We start from the raw sequence: 21,061 nt of genomic DNA on the forward strand, positions 1-21,061 counted from the left end.
AAAAGTATCAATATTGCATTTTAATTTTGCAATTTAGTAAGATATATTCTTTTACTACTTCTTTTGCAAAAAATTAATTTAATAAGTAAAAGTATCAATATTATAAAAGAGATTAATGAATAGAATAAAATCGAATAAATACTTGAGCTCATTTGTAATTCTTGGTAATAAATATAATTTGTAGGAAAACCCATTTTTCCAAGTTTGTTAATTAACTGGCTTGAAAACAGCTTCTTTATTGGATTATGGAATATTGAGGGTATAATATTGAAGCTCGAATTGCCTTCAATACTAACCGTATAATTCTTATCTGGAGTGAACAAGTGAATATATTTATATAAGCTTGGATCAGAAAATATGCCTGTAATCATGAGGTAGAACCCATATGATACTGTTGATGTACTGAATTGATTTAAATTAAGTATTTGGAATCTTGGTATTACTTCTACTAATATCGTCAAAAACAATCCCATAAAGAATACTGCTATCATTTGTGGAATAATCCAGTAGAAGTTGAATGAATTAGCAACAATATCAATGATTGAGAACTTGGAGATATTTGGAATTTCGAATAAAAAATGTATTAATAACAAATTTAGCATGAAAAAAGTTATAACTGAAGTTGATGTTAAACATAAAATACTGATAGAGCTCATTCTACCAAGAGTGGCTATAGAACTTATCTCAAGCTTTTCTTTAATTTTTTTGGTAATTCCATATAAATTTCTATATAAGATTCCAAATAAAAGAGATCCGATTGCGGATCCAAGTAGAAAAACTACACTATTTAATGCGTAATATGTCAAATTTAAACTTAGTAGATATGTGCCAGAACGATTTCCATTCAATTCCAGATCCTCATATCTTTCAAAAGAAAATGATGAGGTTATTTGATAGAAACTGTATATTTCACTCACTATATTTGTGAATAACCCTACTAAAAATATCACAAAATAAATGCAAATAATTGTAACTTTGTCTTTGCTTTCTTCACTATTATTTGAGACGTAGTTTTCCAATTGTTTATAGTAGTAATTATCCTGAAGGACCATTTCAAGAACTGAATTTTTGTTTGAGCTCCTGAAGTCCTTATAAATAGAGACGAATAGTATAAGGGAAATTAATATCAAAACTCCTCCAGTAACAATCCAAATTGTACGAGAATAGGTTGCAATAACTTCATCATTTCCCTTCAGATAAATCATCGTAGAGATTGCGATAGATATGAATGATCCAAAACTCTTGTAGCAAGACACCGCTCCAAATAACTTGGCTGTGTCAGGGCTATTAAGTTTATAGTTTGCAGAAATTACTTGTACTGATGGTTCCAATGCTCCATATGAAAAAGATAGTAAATATCTAAAAAGAAGCAAAGTAAAATACGAACTAGAAAATGACTGGGATATAGATATTAAACCACAAACTATAAATGATATACTTAAGACTATTTGTGGCTTCAAATAGTTGCAAACTAGACTCCAAAACAAAAAACCAATACATCCAATAAGATGTTGGAAGAAAAGCATCCACTCTGAATTCAAATAATCTGCTGAATACCTCCAAATGTACCCGAACAAAAGCATGTTGACAAATAACTTTTCACTGAATCCTTGCAATAGACACATAAACAGTGTAAACTTAAATGAGTATGAAAGTGGCTTGGCTTTAAAGCTGGTTGCATTTTGATTTTCCTCACTGTAGTCTGAGATATAATCACTGGAAGCTGTTTCTTCTCTAATCATTTTCTATGACTTACTTTAATCTGACTTAAAGTGTTAATTTTTCATTTGAAATTTTAATTTTGCAAGGGTAAACATGTATTTAATAAAGCCCGCCAATAATTCAAGATCCCAGCATCTTTGTCAAAAATTCCAAATTTTACAATGGTAAATGGTTCTCAGAAAGTAAAGCCAATCAAGCTTTATCAATCAACCTAAAATTTTAATTTTTGAATTCCAAATACTCTATACTTTAAATCGAAGTATTTGTTGTTGAAACATTGTGGCTTAATATATTCAAGTTTCTGTAAAAGCAGAAATACAATGATTGGAAAAATTAAATTTGGCCCCTTGTTTATATGGCCAATGACTAAGTCAACTTTTAGAATATTCAAGGATTTATTTGTATTTAATTTATTAAAAAAACAAGAAAAGTGAATTTCTATTCATTTTGTAACGAAAAAGGGAAATAAATTGAGACTAACGAATACTAGTTTAAAGTATAATTAACGATTTTGACTTCTGTTTTGTCGGTGAGAACGAGTTCTATGAAGATTTCCAGTAGAAAGGGAAAAGCCATCGTTAAGTTCTTGTGAACTTCCTTGCCTAAGCATTCTATTTCTTCCGGAACCTGAAGAATTATCAGAGTTCCTGATAACCCTGTTTCCACGTCCATCTTCTTCAATCTCTTGAACAGTTTCTCTAACCGTTCCATCTGCTAATCTCTCAGTAGTTTTAGTTCTTGTGATCACCCTTCCGTTTATAACGCTTGTACTGGTAGAAACAGACTTTGAAACTCCTCCTTGGAATCCCATCCCTGAGCTGAACGAGGAAGATGAAAAGCTTTGCATACTTCCAAAACCTGAGCCAGATAAGCCAAAATTACTAAATATTTGTGAATGTAAGTCATCAAAAGGAGAAAGTCTACTTCCTCTAGATCTAGAAAACCCTCTACTGCTTCTGGATGGCTCATTGAAGCCGGGAAATTCACCAAAAGATGAAAATATGTCAAAGATATTGTTCGTACCAAAGAACTCTTCGAATATACGGCTAGCATGTCCCATACTAAAGTGGCGATCAAATCCATGGAAATCTGATGAAAAGTCAGCAGAAACGCCATCAGCTCCATAAGTATCATATCTATTCCTCTTTTCCGGATCAGAAAGAACCTCGTAAGCTTCTGCAATCTTTTTGAACATCTCCTCAGCCTCTGCTCTGTTGTCAGGGTTTTTGTCAGGATGCCATTTTAGTGCCAATTTCCTATACGACTTCTTAATTTCACTAGTAGATGCATCCCTTTTAACTTCCAAAATTTCATAATAGTCCATGATCTAAGGTTTTTAGATACTTTAGTTCTATTGATAAATCCAAAAATTCATTAACCTAAAATGATTACTAAATATTAAGGCGCGAAATTGTTCCCCCTTGCCATACCGGTAATTAAAAAAAATAGGAATAATTTACCCAAATAAAATCTGTGGGAATTAGAAATCATGAATCCCATAAAAAATGAGTATTTAATTGAAGGCTATAGTGTTCCGTTTCCATATGATGCTTATAAATGCCAAATTAATTATATGCAAAAGGTTTTGTATTCACTAAAACATAAAAAACATGCACTTTTAGAAAGCCCTACAGGTACCGGTAAAACATTGTGTTTATTAGCATCTACCCTTGCATTTCAAAAACATTTTTTGATTACCCATGGGTCATTAAAGAAACCTATTGAAAACACTAGTTCTGCAGGAGTTATTAAGTCAGAAGGAGGATCTATCGAATTGGTAGGAGTTCCACGTACTGTTCTAGAGAACAACAAAGAGGCAAGAATGGATGTGCTTACCCCTAGAATAATATACTCTTCGAGGACCCACAGCCAGCTTTCTCAAGTAATGCGTGAATTGAAATCTTCAGGAATTTCCGACGGTTTCACAATTGAGTTGTTTGACACAGAAGCTGAGAACAAATCAAAGATTGAAAAAACAACTTCAAAGAAGCGTCCAATTCTTAAGGGGGGAAAAAAGCTTTTCAAGGCAACAATTTTGGGCTCAAGAGATCAGCTCTGTGTTCATCCCAGGATCTCCAAATTCAGAGGGAATGCATTGATAAAAAATTGCCGAAAAATAACTAAAGAGGGCAAATGCAAATATCATAACAACTTAAAACAGGCAAACACTTCAGGAGTTGCTGCAGATATTCAAGATATAGAGGATCTTAAAAATATTGCATCATCTTCTGATTCGGGCTACTTTTGCCCTTTTTATGCTACCAGAGAAATTGAAAGCGTGTGTAATGTTGTCTTGTTGCCCTATAATTATCTCTTGGATAGCATTACTCGTCAGAACCTAAAAATTGACTTAACCAACACCGTCCTGATTTTGGATGAAGCTCATAATGTAGAATCTGTTTCAGAAGAAGCATATTCTTTTGATTTAAGAGATATTGATCTCGCTCTTTCTCAAAAAGCGATTCAAAATATTTTAGAGGCTACGAAGCTGGGGCTCTTAAAAGAAAAGGAATTCGATGACAAAGATTCAGAAGTAGATATTTCTTTTGATATTGAAGTAGCTGTGGCGCTGGCAACTGGTATTCATTTGCTCTCTAGAAACCTGAAAGAAATTCCATGCCCGGTTCCTGCAAATAATAATGGTTCAAAGTTCAAGAGCTTCCCAAAAATGGGAGAAGTTCAGGGAGTTACTTATCCAGGCTCACATGTTTACTCTTTATTCGCTTCCTCTGGTTTCGGAATTGATAATTTCCAAGCTATGGATGAATGTCTGACGAATATGATTAACTTTGGGCAAAACTTAGTTGGCCCTGGAGGTAATATTTCAAGCCAACTAGAGGTGAATACCGTCCAAATAAATGCAAGAATTGGTGCATTAGAAAGGTTCCAGAGATGTTTAAGACTTACGTTCAATGAAACAGTGATGAAAAACCCTCATTGGTTTAAACTATACATTCACTATGAACCTGACAGTTACAAGGAAATTAGTGGTTTTGATGAAAGTGGAGATCAAAATTCAGCTGTGGATCCAGAAACTCCAGACCAAGAATTGAGTCTCTATCTTAGTTTTTGGTGTTTTAGTGCTGCCGCTGCACTTTCTTCTCTTGTGTCTGCAGGAGTAAGATCAATGATTATTACATCAGGGACTCTCTCGCCACTGGATACCTTGGCTCAGCAATTCAGTAGCTCAAACGTAACATTTGATGTGTTTCTTGAAAATGATCATGTTATAGATAGTGAGTCACAGCTTTGGGCTGCCACTTTGGAAAAGGGGAATTCTGCTAACAATACACAGCTAATTGGTTCATACGAGGCTCGAAACAATCCATCATATTTTTCTGCACTTGGAAGTGTAGTTTTTGATTGTGTTAAACGAATTCCTGATGGAGTCCTCTTATTCTTTGGTTCATATTCTTTAATGGATCAGGCTGTGAAGCATTGGACAGATCAGGGTTTAATTGAACGTATTAAGGCATTTAAAAGCGTTTTTATAGAACCTAGAAACTCTTTTGAATTGGGAACGGTTTTGGATTCGTATATGGATTGCATTAAGAAAGGAACAAACTCCTCATCTCAGGATGATGAGTCTTTCAAAGACAAGAAAGTTAAAAATGGTTTAACAGATTTTGTACTCAGATCCAAGAGGATTTCTTCTTCAGGCTCATTACTTATTGCAGTATGTAGAGGGAAGGTTTCAGAAGGAATTAATTTTTCAGATAATGCTTGTAGAGGAGTAATCATAGCAGGACTCCCATTTCCTTCAATAGCAGATGCTAGGGTTTGTCTCAAAAAACAATATATGGATGAAAGCAAAATGGATGGACGTCAATGGTACAACCAACAGGCAATTAGAGCTGTTAATCAAGCTATTGGACGTGTTGTTCGACATAGAAATGACTATGGAGCAATTGTTCTTGCAGACAAACGCTTCAATCAACCAAACATTTATACCAGACTTTCAAAGTGGATCAGAACTAATACAAAGCATCTCCCTCAGCTTGACTCTAGACAGCTTGATAACATTTCAGATTTTTTTGAAAAAAAACTCTGTATTGGTGTAACCAACAATAATTTTAAACCATTAGAAGTCAATAATAACAAAGAAGCCTCCACTAAAACTTTAAATAATAATGTTTCAGGAAACAAAGCAACTTTGTATGGAAGAAATCCTTCCGTAGTTAGCTTTCCTAACTTAACAAGTGAAATTAATACATTGTTAAAGCAGGTAGAATATAAAGGTACAGCAAAAGAAGAATTGAAGGGAGAAGGCAGTAATCTTACCAACCCAACGAACATTCCAAAGCCCTTTCCTGGTCTTATATCCAAGGTGAGCGTACCTTGGAAAAGAGTAAAAACTTTTTCTCCCCGCTCGGAATCTCCAAATGCAACACTGTGGACATTTTCTCCAAATAAAAACACAAGTAGTAATCAAGAGAATCAAAAGAGGACAAATTTCAATATTGTTCCCTTAGAAAGGATGAATTATCAACAAATATTGAATAATTCGAGGGATATACTAAGAGAGGATGATTTCAACCGCTTGAAGCCCTATATACAAAATTTGAGCCAAGTTAATTCCAACTCTTTAAGATCTATTGCCAATATTTTGCTTCCAAACTATATAACAGAGGAAAAGGAGTTAATTGAAAGAAAATCATTGGCCCTAGAACTCTTAAAACTACTTTCGAACAAATACAAAGAAGAGTTCAGGGTAATTATTGAGAAAATTATCTCAAATATTGATTTGATGAAAGATAAGGCTTTGGTCGATGCACTGGAAAGTGAATTATAGTATTAAAATAACATATTATCTTTTGAAATTACCAAATATAATTAAAGCTTTCTAATTGTTTATTTATGTTTAAACTATCCAAATTAATGTTTTGCTTTTCTGAATGAATGTACATTTTTCGTTGATTCTTAGATTTCTTACTTGTAAAATCTCTTTTATGATTTTGTTCGTAGTCTTCCCCATATAAATACGAACTAAGATCTGATGTATTTGACCAATGGATTGTATAGTGACCATCAGAAGATGGCCACTTTTCTATGTATTCTTGAGTTGCATAATAAAACTTTCTCATTGTTTCTAGTGCACTATATTGAGAAATCTTTGACAATTCGCTAGAGATTTCTTGTTCTAATGACTGTTTTGTTATCGCACTGCCTGAAAAGTTATATTCATTTTCAACAATGGGGTGGACACCATAGTCATCATTCCTGGAGCTATACTCAGGATTGTAACACTTAGTTTGAAAAATTGGGCTATTTTCAATATGGTTGGAGTCAAAATATATATTATTTTCATTACTAGCTCCAGGTTTACAGAGAACAGTCTGATCAAGCTCTTGGTTCTCATCATTAATAGTAAATCTGGTTCTTTTTCTGATTCCCATGCCTCTATTTTCTACCTCAATTTGGTCTGCTTGGCATTTGCTCATTTTACTTTTATTTCTAGCCTTTAACCAGAGCTGTTTTGCATACTCGTAAGCATCTTTTATTGAAGAATGTCTGCTCAATGCAACCCATCCGACGTAGGAGTTGTGGTATCTGACTCTATAACCAATTTGCCTTCTATCGAAATATACCCCTGGAATTGATGGCATTAACTGAGCCTGAGTTTCTACCTCATGTAGTATGCTTCTCTTCCCATTCCTATCAACAGCAGTGAATTTATCTAGTCCCGATGATCGTATTTGGTGTTGATAACACTGTGTATGCACAACTCTCGGTCCATTATCCTGTATTACTTCACCGAACATGCTAAAACTAGGATGAAAATGGAGATTAGATAATTGCTTGTGCTGTGAATGATCAGGCTTTAGACTATCGATTTCGCTGCTTAAAACCTTAAGGTCGTGGCAATTGCTTGATTCTTGACATCCTAAGGAAAAAAGTTCTGGATGAATATTACTATCGGAAACTAAACCACTCAAACTCTCTGAGCCAATAATTTCACCTATATTGCAAATTCTTGAAGGTGAAAAGTTGCATCCTTGCAAAATATAATAAGGATTTAACTCCTTCAATCCTGTTTTATTAATTTCATCTGCAAATGGATCTTGACAGTTAATATTCTCAACCTCAGAATGTGGTATTTCACACTCAACCTGATTGATCACTGTGTTTTTTTGGTCCTCAAATGTCTTGTTCTTTGGAATGATAATTTCAACCCTTTCTCCAGATTTCTCTTCGATGACCAAATCCTTTCCGTCATTTAGTTCTATTTGCAGATCTGGACAGCTGTTATATTTTTCAAGAAATAAGTTTTCTGAAGCTAATAACATCAGTGAGAAAAATGGAATTTTTTTTGGAACTGGGGGTTCCTGCAAAAATCTTTACAAATTTGACATTACTTTTCATTTATGCACTTTTTTGTCATCCGGTGACAGAGCCCACACTTTGATTTACATAAAATAAAAAATATAAATGTTCAAATATTAAAGAAGTTAGGGTTATTTAAGAGGGATTGACTAGATTAATTAACATAAAATAATTACAAAAAATCAACAATAACTAAATTTGTCGGCATATTACTCAACTTTAAAGTTAACATTTTTTTTCAAAAATGGTTGGCATGCATAACCCGCCAAATGTAAAAAATGAATTTTACTAGAATGTAGTATTAAATCAATTCAAATAAATTTTCGCTAGATAATTAGGAAATTGCAAAAAATAGATCAATGGGCTCGCCTATACTGACACAGTGTTTGGATAATTCTGTATGATCATTGAGTAATTGATTAGAAAATGAGGAAGTAATGTCAGGAAGTTCTACAAAGTCTTGATATTGGCCTGATGTAATAATGGAAAAAACACTGGATGAATCATGCATATTGTTTCCAAGCCTCGGTGTTTCTGATAGGCTTTGCGACTCTAACAAACTTCCTTCATCACCATCCACTAAACTGCTTCTTGAGATATTTGAATTGTTGTGACTGCCACAACCATGAATAAGTTTTTCTTCTGAACAACTTCTGATCCCGTCCTCTCGAGAAATATGTTCTTCATTATCTATTTGGTCTTCTTCCACAATTCTTAGCGGTGAATTGCAGTGGAAAGACATAGATAAGTGTTGTAAAGGAGATATCGAATTCAGAACGACATCTAAATTCTTGTGAAAAGGATCCAAATGATCAGAATCTCTTTCTGAAATTGCGTTATTACCTTCAAGAGCTTTAAGAAGAGCTTGCAGCTCGCTTGAATACATTAGAAGATGCTGCTGGATTGCTAAATATAAAGCTTTATGGTATAATATTGTCCTTCTAGAATTAATTATTTCTGAAGCTTGTTTTTTGTTTGATATATCTGAGTTAATTTCTTTCTGATTGTATAATTGAACTGAAGAGTTCTCTAAGCGAGAATTCTCAACATCTTTTTGTATGTTTAGATATTCTTGTACTACAGAGGAGTTTACAATTAGCTTGGTGACTCCTGGAATATTTCCATCCAACCAGCTTATGTACAGCCTATTTAAACTTTCTATAGGAATTGATCTTACCAGATTCCAAATGAAATTTGAAGAATAGCCTTGGCTTGACGCTTGTTCAAATTCCATGCCAAGCTCAAGTTCCAATTCTTCAATTGATTCATCTTGAGACCTTTCACTGTAATTTTCATTTGCGATAATAGAGTTATTGTTGTCACTTCCTTCCGATAGAAAGATTCTTTTTCGTGGAAAGCCATGTTCCTCTTCCTCAAGGAAAACCTGTTTTGGTTTTGACTTTGGCCTTCCTCTTCCTCTAGTCTTCTTAGCACTTTTACAAAAAATTGAACCTTGGTTTAGTGCCTGTATTTCTGCTACTGAGTCATTACATTCACTGGAACTTGGGCTACGGATGCAATCTATATTGTTTGTTCCTGAATTGTCAATGCAGCTCTCTTCTCCGATGAAATCTTGCTTTTGAAGATTCAAATCTTCTAAACCTTGATTTGAGTTTATTTGCAAGTTTTCTTCATTCAAGTTTCTCTCTGTATTATTTGTAAACCCTATAATCTCAGGAATCGAATTTTTTCTGAGAGCTCTCTCCTCAAGACTATTTATTGTTGTAGTCAAATAATCAAACTGCCCATTTGACTTTTTTCCCCTATATCTCCACTTCTTGATATGGCTTTCGATATCCAATGTTGACACCCACAACAAACTCCCTAAAGGATATCCTGCATCCAAATACTCTTCCGGACACATCTCCATGCACCAAACCTTTAAGAGTCTTTTTATTGATTTCAGTTTGTTCATTGATTTCAACTGGTAGTAAAAGTCCATTAGTCTTTGGGGATTGCTACTTCTTGCCCTTGGATCCAAGTGATACGGTGGATCTACTACAAACATAAATAAAAGCACCTTCATAAATACGGGACCCATAATATTCTTCTGTCTGTGGTGATTCAAAACATCAACTTTATGGCAACCATTTAGCTGAAGCTTCTTATCAAAGAAATAGTATTTTCCTCCTCCCCCACTCTTTAGTGCTCGTTTTTCAGTACAAAATGCTAAAAAGCCCGAATTTTGTTTCGAAACACAGTTTACAAAGTAATTCTCAAACTCTTCTATATTCTTTTCTTTCCCCAAATCGTCAATACTTTGTACTATTGGAATTGGGCACCTATTTGGAGCGTCTCTCACTATTTTGAAGATCTCTATCACGCTAGGAACAAGCTTTAAGTAACATGTTCGACTTTTTGTGAACTCAAGCATTAGATTTGTCTTTAAAATATCTAGATACTCATTATCCATATATCTAGAGATATCCTTCGGCTCAGATGTTCCCTCTGAACGCATCTCTTTAAAAACAGTATCTGTAACATTGTATATTGAAACTGAACATGCGTTGCCTGAGTAGTTTGTGATCCGTCCATTCAAATTCATTTTTTCATTTGGTAAACTCGCGCAGCATTGATTCTGAATATTTGATCTGTTTTGATTCCTTTCACTTGCCTTATTATCACTCTCTAATAAAAACTTTGAACTAATTATTTGATCCTGTATTTCTTGACATCCGATCTTTTCTTCGCTTTGAAACATATCATCAGCATTGTTATTATAGAAATTATAGTTAAAGATTACATTTCTATCATTACTATGTGGAAGATCATCATCATGAATTATATTCTCCGACCATCCCAGCATTCCAATACTATTGTTTGCCATACAAGGAATATTCTCAGAAATTGCCTTTTCTTCCTCTGAATTTCCTTCCATACAAATAAAGTTTCTTCGCTCTTTTACTTTGTTATATATAGAATTGGGTATCATCCTCTTACTACTATTTAGCAAAGGAGAGCTCACCTCGTGCAAAGATGCTGGAGAAAGTGTTGAGGGTGTCATAGGAGCTTTATTCTGTCCATCATCCTCCCAAAACAAGAATGATGCTTTTCTAATGTATTCCTCACTATTGCCAATCATATCCGGCAATTATTACTCAATTGCCTATTTACTGCAAATATATAAGTAGTTAGATGTCCGTTTAATATATATTAATTATAGATATTAGCTTTAATTAGTCAGCTTTATCACCCTTCAAAGATAACTTTTCATCTAAAGCTATCTATCTCTTGTGGTTGATTACTTTGACCTTAAACGCGATTGACTTTTAAACCTTTAATTCTTAATTCAGCCTTATTGTAGAATGTTTCAATTGATTCCATTCCACACATCAAACTATTACAGCGCTTCAGTGAGGCTCATATGACTGTGTTTAACATAAGTAACGCACTATTTAGGGCCTAATAACCCCCACAACACGACATAGTTTCATTATTTAATGCAAATCAATAAGAAAACCTATCAAATTCAGATTAGACTTATATATATTGTCCAACCAATATCCTAAGCTTGCACCAATATTTCCCGGTATATTTTTCAGGGTAAATATTTTTATGTTTTGGAAATACACTAGTGCTATTTAATATTCTAATATTATGTTAAATATAGGAGGTATACTAGTTTTTAAGCAAAATGTTTGCTCCATTTAATTCCACTATTTGCTCCAAATTACAATGTATTTTTCTGGAGCTCCATAATATTTCTAATAGATAATGAATGGGGAATGTCTGGAAAATCAATAGAGTTTTACTAGAGTCTAATGTTAGAAAATTCCAAACAACACCATTCATTAATCCAATTACTCCAGATAAATTCTCCAAAATTATTATTAATGTTCCCAAACACGTCTGAAGTGACATAATTGGAGGTTGAAACGTGCATTCTGGAGTCCAGTGGATCCAGACTAGACATATTTGAAGACAAAAATGCATCTCAGCACAAGGTTTGCACTAAGCGCCTGCATTTTAAAGTTGAAGATTGTTGTAATCCCTCGAAAAAATGATACTCCAGAAGTATCATTTGCTGGGAGAGTTACGATTGCAGTGCTTATTACTGCTCTGTACCTCATAGTTTTTTTCTATATAGTGTCTCAATTTATGCCCTTAAAATGTAAGCGGTCTGAATCTGACACAGATGCATTAAATTGCATTTTAAAATATAAAAGAAAATAAGGTTTATGAAAAACAGTTAAATAATTTATATTTAGTTGGGTACATATTTTTACATTAAAAACTGAATGAATTCACGCAGAACTAGCGTGATTTTAGTATTTTGACAGTTAGTGTTCGAGCTCGTCTTACTGAATAGGTAGAAAAAATGGAAGCTAGAAAAAAAATAAACATAATTAGAACTTGGCATAGTGTTTTTTTTTTAGAAAACAAATGAGAATTAGATGAAATATGGGTGAGTTTTCACGAAATTTGAGACTTATTCAACGATAACAAAAAGTTTAAAGATCTACAAGGTGCAACCATCTTTTTTCACAAAAGAAAAACCTTAAAATATGTTTCCTGCAAAACTAGTAGTATCTATGTATGTGTGACTAAATTCACTTTTTTAGTATCGCTACCCAAACCCAAATCGTACAAAGTCCGAATTTAATATGGGAAATTTGCTCCTCTCTTTTTTCTCTCAAGCGAAGTCCGTGTCTCCGGGCCTATCTAAGCATTAATGGGCGGGAACTTGGGAGATAGAATGTTAAATTTGGGGGGAAAAAGTAAAGATTGAAAAAAAAAAAGTTAAAGTTCGTCAGTAGCAGATGCAGAGTTATCCTTGTCATCTGGCTTTTTGTTTTCACTTTTAATTATTTTTGCAAGTTTGAGTTTGAAAACTATGACCTCGTTAGGCCCAATAAGCTCTCCTGCACCCTGCTCGCCGTAGGCTAGGTCGTAAGGAACAAAAAGAATGACTTCCTGCCCTTCAGTCATCATAGTTAGTGCCTCGATCCAGGCGGGGATGAGCTGTGAGATTTGCATCCTTGATGGCCCTTCTCCCCTGTTAAATGATGAGTCAAATTCAATTCCCCCAAGAGTTTTTCCTCTATAAAATACCTCAACCTCATCATCTGTATTGGGTTTATCTTGTCCAGTTCCTTCCTTAACCACAATGTATTGCAGTCCTGAACTAGTAGTGATAACACCCTGTCTATCCTTATTCTTAGCAATGAACTCGTCCGATCTCTTTTTCAATAAACTGTATTTGGGTTCTCTGTTCTCTGGGAATTCCTGTTCAGTCCACAATTCTGACTTGTCCTTGCACGACTCAGTCTCCAAGCAGACTCTGGAGATTTCTTGAGCCAGACTCATTTTGCTTGTCGAGATTAATTCTAACACAGACTCCCACGTACTTAGATTTGATCTGCACGCACTAATGAAATCCTCTATAGTAAACTCTAGCGAGTTATCAGCTAAAGGTTGCCAAATATGGTTAGAGCATGCAACGTGGCTTTCCAAGAAATTTGAGACCACTATATCGGTAAAACCTTTGGGAGGTTGCGAGGTTTTGTAAATGCTTAGCTTCTCAGAAATATATTTCTTCAGGGCAAAAGTTATTAGCTGGCAAGACTCGCACATTAAAGTTCTTTTAACCTGTGGGACAGAGCCAGAGATAAATTCAGAGAGTTGTTTTACTTCGAACTCATCGCCAGCCCACTCAAGTCTAGAACATAGTGAAATTGTATTAAAAAAGGCGAGGAACAGGATAACTATCAGAAGAGATTTCATTTTTTTTTTTTGAAATTACTTAATACTTAATGAATTCCACTGCGGCGGGCTACTTTCAGTTTCTTTTTCACCCCCCAAAAAAAATGGGGAAACTTTTTCGGGAGAAAAACCCTAAACTTGAGAAAGGTGATATACAATACTGAATAATTAGATTCAATGAGTAGAGGTTATTGTTTCGTTTAATTTTTCCGAGTGTTTTTTACAAAAATATTTTTTTAATTATAAAACATTTTTTTTAATAAAGCAGCCGATGAATTTTTTTTTTGCATGCGCTGAAAGCAAATAAGAAGTAGCACTGCCAACACTTCACACAAACCCAAAACCCAACATTAAAAAAAAAAATTTAACTTAAAAAAATTTAATTTGTTTAATTTTTTATATTCAACAAATTTGCAAATTTGTGTAATTGCATGCGCCAATGATAATACTGTAAATTCAGAGTGTAGTTAACCGTTTTATTTATATAAGAATAAGGCATTTAAGGAGATTGTGTGATAGAACAAATAAAGAAAGTTACAGGTTGGGTTAGATTTCTAAGGGGAAAAAGGATAAGTTTTGCAATTAAATTTTTTAATACATTCTACAAGTTGAGTATTTATGCTCGCTTTGAAATACATGCTCGCTTGAAAGAGGACACGCCCACCAAACTGTGAGCGCAGAATTAAATTTTTTGGGAAATTCTCATATAATGCTAAGTTGGTAAATTTGAGGGGAAAATAGCAAAGTATGAAAACAGCTTCAGCTTCTTCTTCAGGAAGAAGGGTGGAGTACGAAGCAAAGGAAGTTAACGTGTCAGGTAATTCAAGGAAAGGTGAGCAAGTGGGATATAATCATGGAATTTACGAGACAAAGCTCTCTAATAAGAAGTCTAATAACATTTTGCCAAACAGAAAATTAAAGCTTGACCATTGTGTTTTAAATGGGCCAGAAAATCATTCGTCGATTGAGATTTATAAAGATATCCATGAATCGAATTCAAATTGTAGCATTAATTCAGAATCTGCTTCAAAGAGTAACCCAAAGAGAGTGTTTGAAATGATTGACCGAACGCTGAATGCTCTATTAGAAAAGATAGTTCCAAGTACAAAGAAGAAAAAGGAGAAGGTGATAATTCTACAATGCGTAGAGCTCTTGGTGAGAGAAACATTTGGTGATTCAGCAAAGCTCTTCCTCACAGGGTCAGCAGCGGCAGAGGTTGATTCAGAAATGAGTGATGTTGATTTGGTTGTATTCACTCCATTAGATTCAAGGCTTGCTTTAACGAAAATAGCAAGTCAATTCAAAAGTATTAAGAAGAAGCATAAGGAGGATTGTTTGAGGTGCAGAAAGCACAGTGGACACCAAAAAATCAGAGCTGATTTTGACCTCGGCTCAGAATGTATAGAAGGACATTTATGCGAAATGGAGGTAAATGTGATTGCAACAGCAAAAGTTCCAGTAATGATGATAAAAAGTAGATATTCAAAGTTTAAGACTGAATGCGACGTATCTGTAAATATGTATACTTCTTTAATGCATTCCATACTCTTCCAGTGCGTACTTTATTCGTATCCAGAGCTTCAACCAGTTTTAAGGCTGATAAAGTATTGGTTGCATATTAGAAGACTCCCAGTTGCTAAGGATGGTGGCCTTCCATGTATTGTTTGGCTTCTTCTTGCAATTGTTCACTGTAGTGTGAACGGGAATAAGTCCTCAAGGTCCCAAAGAGAGCACCTTGAAAGCATATGTATTCCAGCTAAACACATGCTTTCAAGCTTACAGGTTCATTCATCTGGAGCTAGCTTTCAAAGTACAGAGTTCGGGTCTCCTTTAAACTCATTCCAGAATGGATCGATCAACACTTGTGAATACCAGGATTGTGATTCTAGAATATTTGATTCTGAGCTGGACAATCCTTCAAGCTTTCCAAATTTTAAGATGGATTATCTAAGTCATGGCCGGCTGATTGAAAAAAACAGGATTTTTAATCATTCTAATTCGAACATTATAAACTCAAAAGTTCCAGATTTTATTGATTTTGGCGAAACGGGAACCACATTTATGGCTCTTGTTTCATTCTTCACCTCTCTTTGGAACCGAAGCTCTCTTACTTGCAGTGTTTCAGTTATTAATAAGAATGTTCAGCCAAAGGATTTTAAAACCGTTTCTCAAGTTATATTCAATAATGGTGGAATATGGGACGAAATATTAACTCTTGACGATCCCTCTGCCTCATTAGTAAGACAGCTTGAGCTCTTAAACTGCGAACTAGATGATTTTGGTTTTAAAAACAACTTGTTCGCCCAAATATTCAATCCAGATGATTCTACTAAACTCGAAAGGGAACATTTTTATTTTGAATCAAAGGAGGCCGAAAAAAGACACGAGCTGGAAATAAGTCTAGCCAGCATTCTACCACCAAGTGACTGTTTGATGGTTTCTAACCTTGCTGCAAGGATTACTTGCGGAACTTGGTTGGTCTATTTATATGAGCTTAAGAGATCCAACAATATTTTGGAAACTTACCTACAGCAAATCGCAATTTCAACGAATGAAGTAAGTGAGCAAGAGTTAGTCAACGAGCTTTTTCATCCAGCAAACGACGAAATATATAGAATTCCAGCAAAACTTTCAACTAAAACTCCCCTGTGCATGTATCCGTGTATGGATCTAGACCTCATTATTGAGAAAGATATCATTTCCTTGGTCCAAGTTCCATATTTTGAGCCAAATCATAAATTCTGTCTGGTGCTCATATATGGCCACTTAGTTATTATGAGAATTGAAAATATTTGCGTAGATTGGGAGGGAGGATGGTGGAGCAAAGAGTTCCTCAGCAGAAGAGATGTAAGGTCAGTGCTTCACGGGTCTCTGTTCTCCCCAATCCCCCTTTCATTCAGTCATCTAGGAAACGGGGGATCAGCTTGCTGTATTCTACAGCCATTAGATTCTAGAACTATTAATTGTTTTCCGGGAATTGACCAAAGTGACCTCAATTCAAAGGACATAGTAATTGACGAAATTATGGTTAACCCTGCCGTATTCATCACGCTTTTAAATGATGTGGAATGGTACTCAGTTGATGATATGAATGGGTTCTACATTATGCCCGTTAAAGAGTATTACAGATTCCTGGATATGGAGTCCATTGCAAAGGAATCCCCATATTGGTACGAGAATTATTTGGGAAAGAATAATCATTTGCAACCGCATGTTCCAAGTTGTAGATATTGCAAAAAAACTTCAAATTCTACTGGTATGGAAAAGATCCTCCAGTACAAAAACCATTTTTGGGCAATTAAGAGAAAGAGTATCTCGTAATGATACATAACCTGATAAAATGTTTGTAAATTCAATTTTTTTTCATATTCTTAGTAAAACATGTTTCCAATGGGAGCACGGAGTGATGCATAGCTTAAAATAAACACAAACAATATTCCATACAAAACAGTGAATTCAGGCTATGATAAATTAAGTTCTCCGAAATTCCAACATAAAAAATAATTTCCGACAAGATCACAACAAGCTTTAAATTAAGAACAATTTACTCCCTAAAGCGAGATCACTCCAATGTAGAAATTCAAGATTATATCATATAGTCTAATATATTGTGAAATATAGTTTAGAGTTGCTCCTAATTTAAATTTTACGTTAATAAACACAGTTTTTGAACCTTAAACCAACCATGTTTTAATAGGGTGCTTGCAATTCATTGAGCACCTTTTATAATAGAAAATAAGAAAGTACCACAGGCTATTATTTATTTACCTATATGTTCTTGGTAGTGGGGTCTTTAGATCGTCCTCCGCTAAATAGTGGGTACTGTCATTATCCTTAAACTCAGGATTCTCTGTATGATGAAAATGTTCCAACTCTTTCAAAGAAAAGTCAGTTTCCTCAAGGCCGGTAAGTTGACGGAGTTGTTTTCTTGCAGTTGTTGCTTGGAACTTCCAGTTACTAGGAATACTAGTATTTGCTTCGTTAATCTTTCTAATAGAGCTCATTCCTGAAATAGTTTTACAGTTCAAAATCGGAGAATTCTCCTCTGACTTTTTGCAATTTTCTTTAGAACTTTCTAGAGCACCTAAAGATTGTCTTCCCAAGTGTGCCAAACTATTCATTGATAGGAAACCGCGTAATTTGGGAAGTTTTTGGGGTTGCATGCATACATGCAGTTCTGGCTTTTGGGCAAAATACTGGCTTTGCGCCTTTCTGGGTTCGGAATCCTGCTTTAATCGTTCAGAAAAGGCAAGAGTTGAATTATGATAGTTTTTCTGTGCTTGAGTATTATTCAAAATATTAGATTTAGAAACAGAGGAAGTTGTACGGAATCTGGGTGAGTTTGGATTACCCTCTTTCTCTTCAGAAAGAAGCATAGAATTCAGAACCCCTCTTAGCTGAGCCTTTTTACTTTCAGAACGTATTTGTGTTGCAAACTTCGGAGTCTTAGGAACCGTAGTATTCCTTTTAGGAACAAACTGTTTGCTTTCAACTAAAACTTTAGTTGCATTAGTCACTGCTGCGACTGTATTTAAAGACGAATCACTGTTGCTTACATTAAGTTTCCTTATAGATTCCAAGATAGTTTTAATACGCTTATCTTCACTAAATTCCTTGTTTTTTGTTGAAACCTCCTCATTAAACTTATCTTTTAGTCCTCCTAATCTCTGATATAGTTCTCTGGATTTGCTTGCTGCTCTAGCATCTGTTGCGAAACTAAAAGGTTTGGGAACTGTTGTAGACTTTGAAAGAGTACTTATCCTTGATTCTGCACCAATAGATGACGTAGACCTGGTTGACATTGGTGCGGGGGGAATTCTTCCGTTGTGAAGCTGTTGTAGATTCAGGCCAAGTTCAGGCTTGTAGGTATAGGAACCCGAGGATGAAGATCTACTATGCTTTAGTCTTTGCTCAGCTCTTTCGGAAGTTGCGAATTCAAACCCCTTTGGAGTTGTGACATTTGCGCGAGAAGCTCTGCTTGAGTTGGAGTAGCTTCTGGGCTGCCTTTCCAAGCCAATATCTTGATTCACATCAGGTTTTGTATTATTCTTGCCCAGTTGTGATAGAGCGGAGCTTCTGTTAATCCTTATAGAAGTTCTTAGCGATCTGCATGAAGGAAGCTGAACTGATAGCCTTTTTTGTACTTCTGAGTGTTGTCCATTTACTGATCTCGTACTTGCTAATCCCTTGTTGATGCTTGAGTTATTTATCTCACTCTTTGGAGTCAAGCCAGTAGATATGCAACTTAAAGATAAAGAATCCAGCCTTAAATGGCTTGGAATCACCAGCTTATTTGTGCGCTCGCTCATATATTCATTATATTACCAGATTCACCCATTAAATAACGTCCAAATAATTTCTATTGTCTCTTTCCGCTCTATGAAGATCTTCGATCGATTCTCATTAAACATGCAAAACTTCTCTTAACATGAAATCAAGTGGGGACATGGCCCCGCCTAATTATCCCACCCCACAAAAAAATTTGGTGCCAGACCTTTATTGTTTGCAAGAAGTGAAAATTTTTGAGTTGAACATGAGAATATAATGCCAATCCTGTTGGTTTTTTAAGCCATTTAGCAATAGCTGGAAGCTCAGTCTCCACCTTTATTTTTTCTAACTCTAAATTGAAATCTCTCTAGTTTGCATTTTCCACGATCACGGCTAGTTGAATGGAGAGGTTAATTCCAGTACTACTAAAGCGAGACTTTTGAAAACAAAATACCTATAATCTGGTCCAAATCCTCTAATTAAAAATACAAGAGAATTAAATTTCAATATATTGCCTAATTTAATTATTTATTGACTAGTGGAAAAAGTTCCAATGTTCGGGAGGTATATAGATTAGTTAACGGAAATTATATGTTAATTATTGCCAGTTTCAGAGAGTAAATGGCATTAAGCAATTTTTTCAAATCAATACTTATCGGATGTTGGGAACAATTGCGTATCCAAATACTTGTCTTCCCGGAGGAGGTTGTGCCAGTTGTTGATTTTGAGGAACAATTGGAGTTCTGCTGTTATAAGGTGGTTGTTGAGGGGAATTATTTGGGTGAGGAGGGAGGAGTGGCATATTTTCATGATTTCTTTTCGCACCGGTAGCCCCACAGAAACAGAAACCTCCAATAATGCAACAGATTATAAGGATAATAACAATGATTGAAATTGTCAACGGGCCAATAAATGAATTCTTACTATCAAACCCATTATTGCTGTTTCTATTCATGTAATCGAAATCATTCACATCTCTAGTTTGGGAGGGCATTTGTGGAACTTGAGGTGGTGCCTGAGAAGGAAATTGAGGAACTTGAGAAGGGGATTGAGGAATTTGAGGAGGGAAATAAGGAATCTGAGGCGGTGTTACATAACCAGGGTGTCTAGGCATTTGTGGCATTTGCATTGGAACACGCAATGGTGCAATGCTTGGCTGTGCAATAATCAAAGGCTGAATGTACCTTTTAATAACCTTGACTCTCTTAGGTTCTTCAGTGCCGCTAGCAGATCTAACAGCTCTATTCAATTTAGGACGGTAGCTAACAACCCTATACTCCTCTTTTTCTCCGTTTTTATTAATAATAAAATATCTTTTTCCAATCTCCCTTCTTTCCTTGGGGCTTTTAGCTTTAACTGAAGTCCTTAATTTGTTGTAATCAGCTGTCTCTATACCACCCTTATTCACAAATAAAGTGTTTTCACTCAACTTTAAGGTCTCTGTATCAAGGGGAGCTGCTGGCTTGGTCTCGGAAACAGCTTTAGTGGCTGGCTCCTCAATTGTTGTATTCTTAATCATATCACTCGAGTAGATAACACTGCTGGATGGAACAAAGCCTAACACGTCTTCATGCCCTGTTGGAGAATCAATATGCAGATTCTCGAGTTCAGAAGTACTTTTTTTTTGAGTAGGTCCTCCAATAGGAGAAGGATATTCCGCATTCATCATGCCTATTAGTGTCTTAACGCTAATTCCTGCTTGCCTTGCTTCATCCTCAAGCTCACTGAGAGTTATATTGTGTTTCTTACAAAATTGTAAAATCTCCTCGCCATTAGAGCTACAAAAAATACTCTGAAATAACACCAAAAAAATAAACAGCAGTAGAGATTTCGATGATAGCATCATTCGAACAACTATGCACTTATCTCGAACGAAAATAGCTGATTTTAGTCAAAATTTGTCTACAAAGTCGATTTTGATAAATACTTCTTTTAGATTCACCCTTATCTAGGTAAAATTCGACTAATACCGATGGCGCCATTATGGCGGATGTGGCGCCACAAATTAATGGTCAATTATTTTCCGTCATCAATTCTCAATTGG

General features: G+C 35.1%; 10 protein-coding genes across 10 annotated transcripts; 2 read left to right on the top strand and 8 right to left on the bottom strand.

The window, feature by feature from the left end:
• Positions 1-20: 20 nt before the first annotated feature.
• Positions 21-1,742, bottom strand: ELE39_002415 (multi-pass transmembrane; the record flags this gene model as incomplete). The annotated part of the gene is made up of 1 exon (XM_067345265.1): positions 21-1,742. The coding sequence occupies one exon, from the start codon at positions 1,740-1,742 to the stop codon at positions 21-23; it is 1,722 nt and encodes a 573-aa protein (XP_067202033.1).
• A 482-nt stretch (positions 1,743-2,224) lies between these two features.
• Positions 2,225-3,046, bottom strand: ELE39_002416 (uncharacterized protein; the record flags this gene model as incomplete). The annotated part of the gene is made up of 1 exon (XM_067345266.1): positions 2,225-3,046. One exon carries the CDS (start codon positions 3,044-3,046, stop codon positions 2,225-2,227), a length of 822 nt encoding a protein of 273 aa, XP_067202034.1.
• Positions 3,047-3,211: 165 nt separating this feature from the next.
• ELE39_002417 (DNA repair helicase) lies at positions 3,212-6,514 on the top strand (the record flags this gene model as incomplete). The annotated part of the gene is made up of 1 exon (XM_067345267.1): positions 3,212-6,514. One exon carries the CDS (start codon positions 3,212-3,214, stop codon positions 6,512-6,514), a length of 3,303 nt encoding a protein of 1,100 aa, XP_067202035.1.
• A 28-nt stretch (positions 6,515-6,542) lies between these two features.
• Positions 6,543-8,009, bottom strand: ELE39_002418 (uncharacterized protein; the record flags this gene model as incomplete). Its single annotated transcript, XM_067345268.1, has 1 exon — positions 6,543-8,009. The coding sequence occupies one exon, from the start codon at positions 8,007-8,009 to the stop codon at positions 6,543-6,545; it is 1,467 nt and encodes a 488-aa protein (XP_067202036.1).
• Positions 8,010-8,380: 371 nt separating this feature from the next.
• On the bottom strand, positions 8,381-11,128 carry ELE39_002419 (uncharacterized protein; the record flags this gene model as incomplete). Its single annotated transcript, XM_067345269.1, has 1 exon — positions 8,381-11,128. One exon carries the CDS (start codon positions 11,126-11,128, stop codon positions 8,381-8,383), a length of 2,748 nt encoding a protein of 915 aa, XP_067202037.1.
• Positions 11,129-11,664: 536 nt separating this feature from the next.
• ELE39_002420 (uncharacterized protein) lies at positions 11,665-11,907 on the bottom strand (the record flags this gene model as incomplete). The annotated part of the gene is made up of 1 exon (XM_067345270.1): positions 11,665-11,907. The coding sequence occupies one exon, from the start codon at positions 11,905-11,907 to the stop codon at positions 11,665-11,667; it is 243 nt and encodes an 80-aa protein (XP_067202038.1).
• Positions 11,908-12,786: 879 nt separating this feature from the next.
• ELE39_002422 (macrophage infectivity potentiator FKBP peptidyl-prolyl cis-trans isomerase-like fold) lies at positions 12,787-13,770 on the bottom strand (the record flags this gene model as incomplete). Its single annotated transcript, XM_067345272.1, has 1 exon — positions 12,787-13,770. The coding sequence occupies one exon, from the start codon at positions 13,768-13,770 to the stop codon at positions 12,787-12,789; it is 984 nt and encodes a 327-aa protein (XP_067202040.1).
• Positions 13,771-14,496: 726 nt separating this feature from the next.
• ELE39_002423 (Low complexity) lies at positions 14,497-17,070 on the top strand (the record flags this gene model as incomplete). Its single annotated transcript, XM_067345273.1, has 1 exon — positions 14,497-17,070. The coding sequence occupies one exon, from the start codon at positions 14,497-14,499 to the stop codon at positions 17,068-17,070; it is 2,574 nt and encodes an 857-aa protein (XP_067202041.1).
• Positions 17,071-17,513: 443 nt separating this feature from the next.
• ELE39_002424 (uncharacterized protein) lies at positions 17,514-19,058 on the bottom strand (the record flags this gene model as incomplete). Its single annotated transcript, XM_067345274.1, has 1 exon — positions 17,514-19,058. The coding sequence occupies one exon, from the start codon at positions 19,056-19,058 to the stop codon at positions 17,514-17,516; it is 1,545 nt and encodes a 514-aa protein (XP_067202042.1).
• Positions 19,059-19,669: 611 nt separating this feature from the next.
• Positions 19,670-20,863, bottom strand: ELE39_002425 (uncharacterized protein; the record flags this gene model as incomplete). The annotated part of the gene is made up of 1 exon (XM_067345275.1): positions 19,670-20,863. The coding sequence occupies one exon, from the start codon at positions 20,861-20,863 to the stop codon at positions 19,670-19,672; it is 1,194 nt and encodes a 397-aa protein (XP_067202043.1).
• Positions 20,864-21,061: the final 198 nt, after the last annotated feature.

Source organism: Cryptosporidium sp. chipmunk genotype I, assembly GCF_004936735.1.
Source record: "Cryptosporidium sp. chipmunk genotype I strain 37763 chromosome Unknown contig_26, whole genome shotgun sequence".
Lineage (NCBI taxonomy): Eukaryota > Apicomplexa > Conoidasida > Eucoccidiorida > Cryptosporidiidae > Cryptosporidium > Cryptosporidium sp. chipmunk genotype I.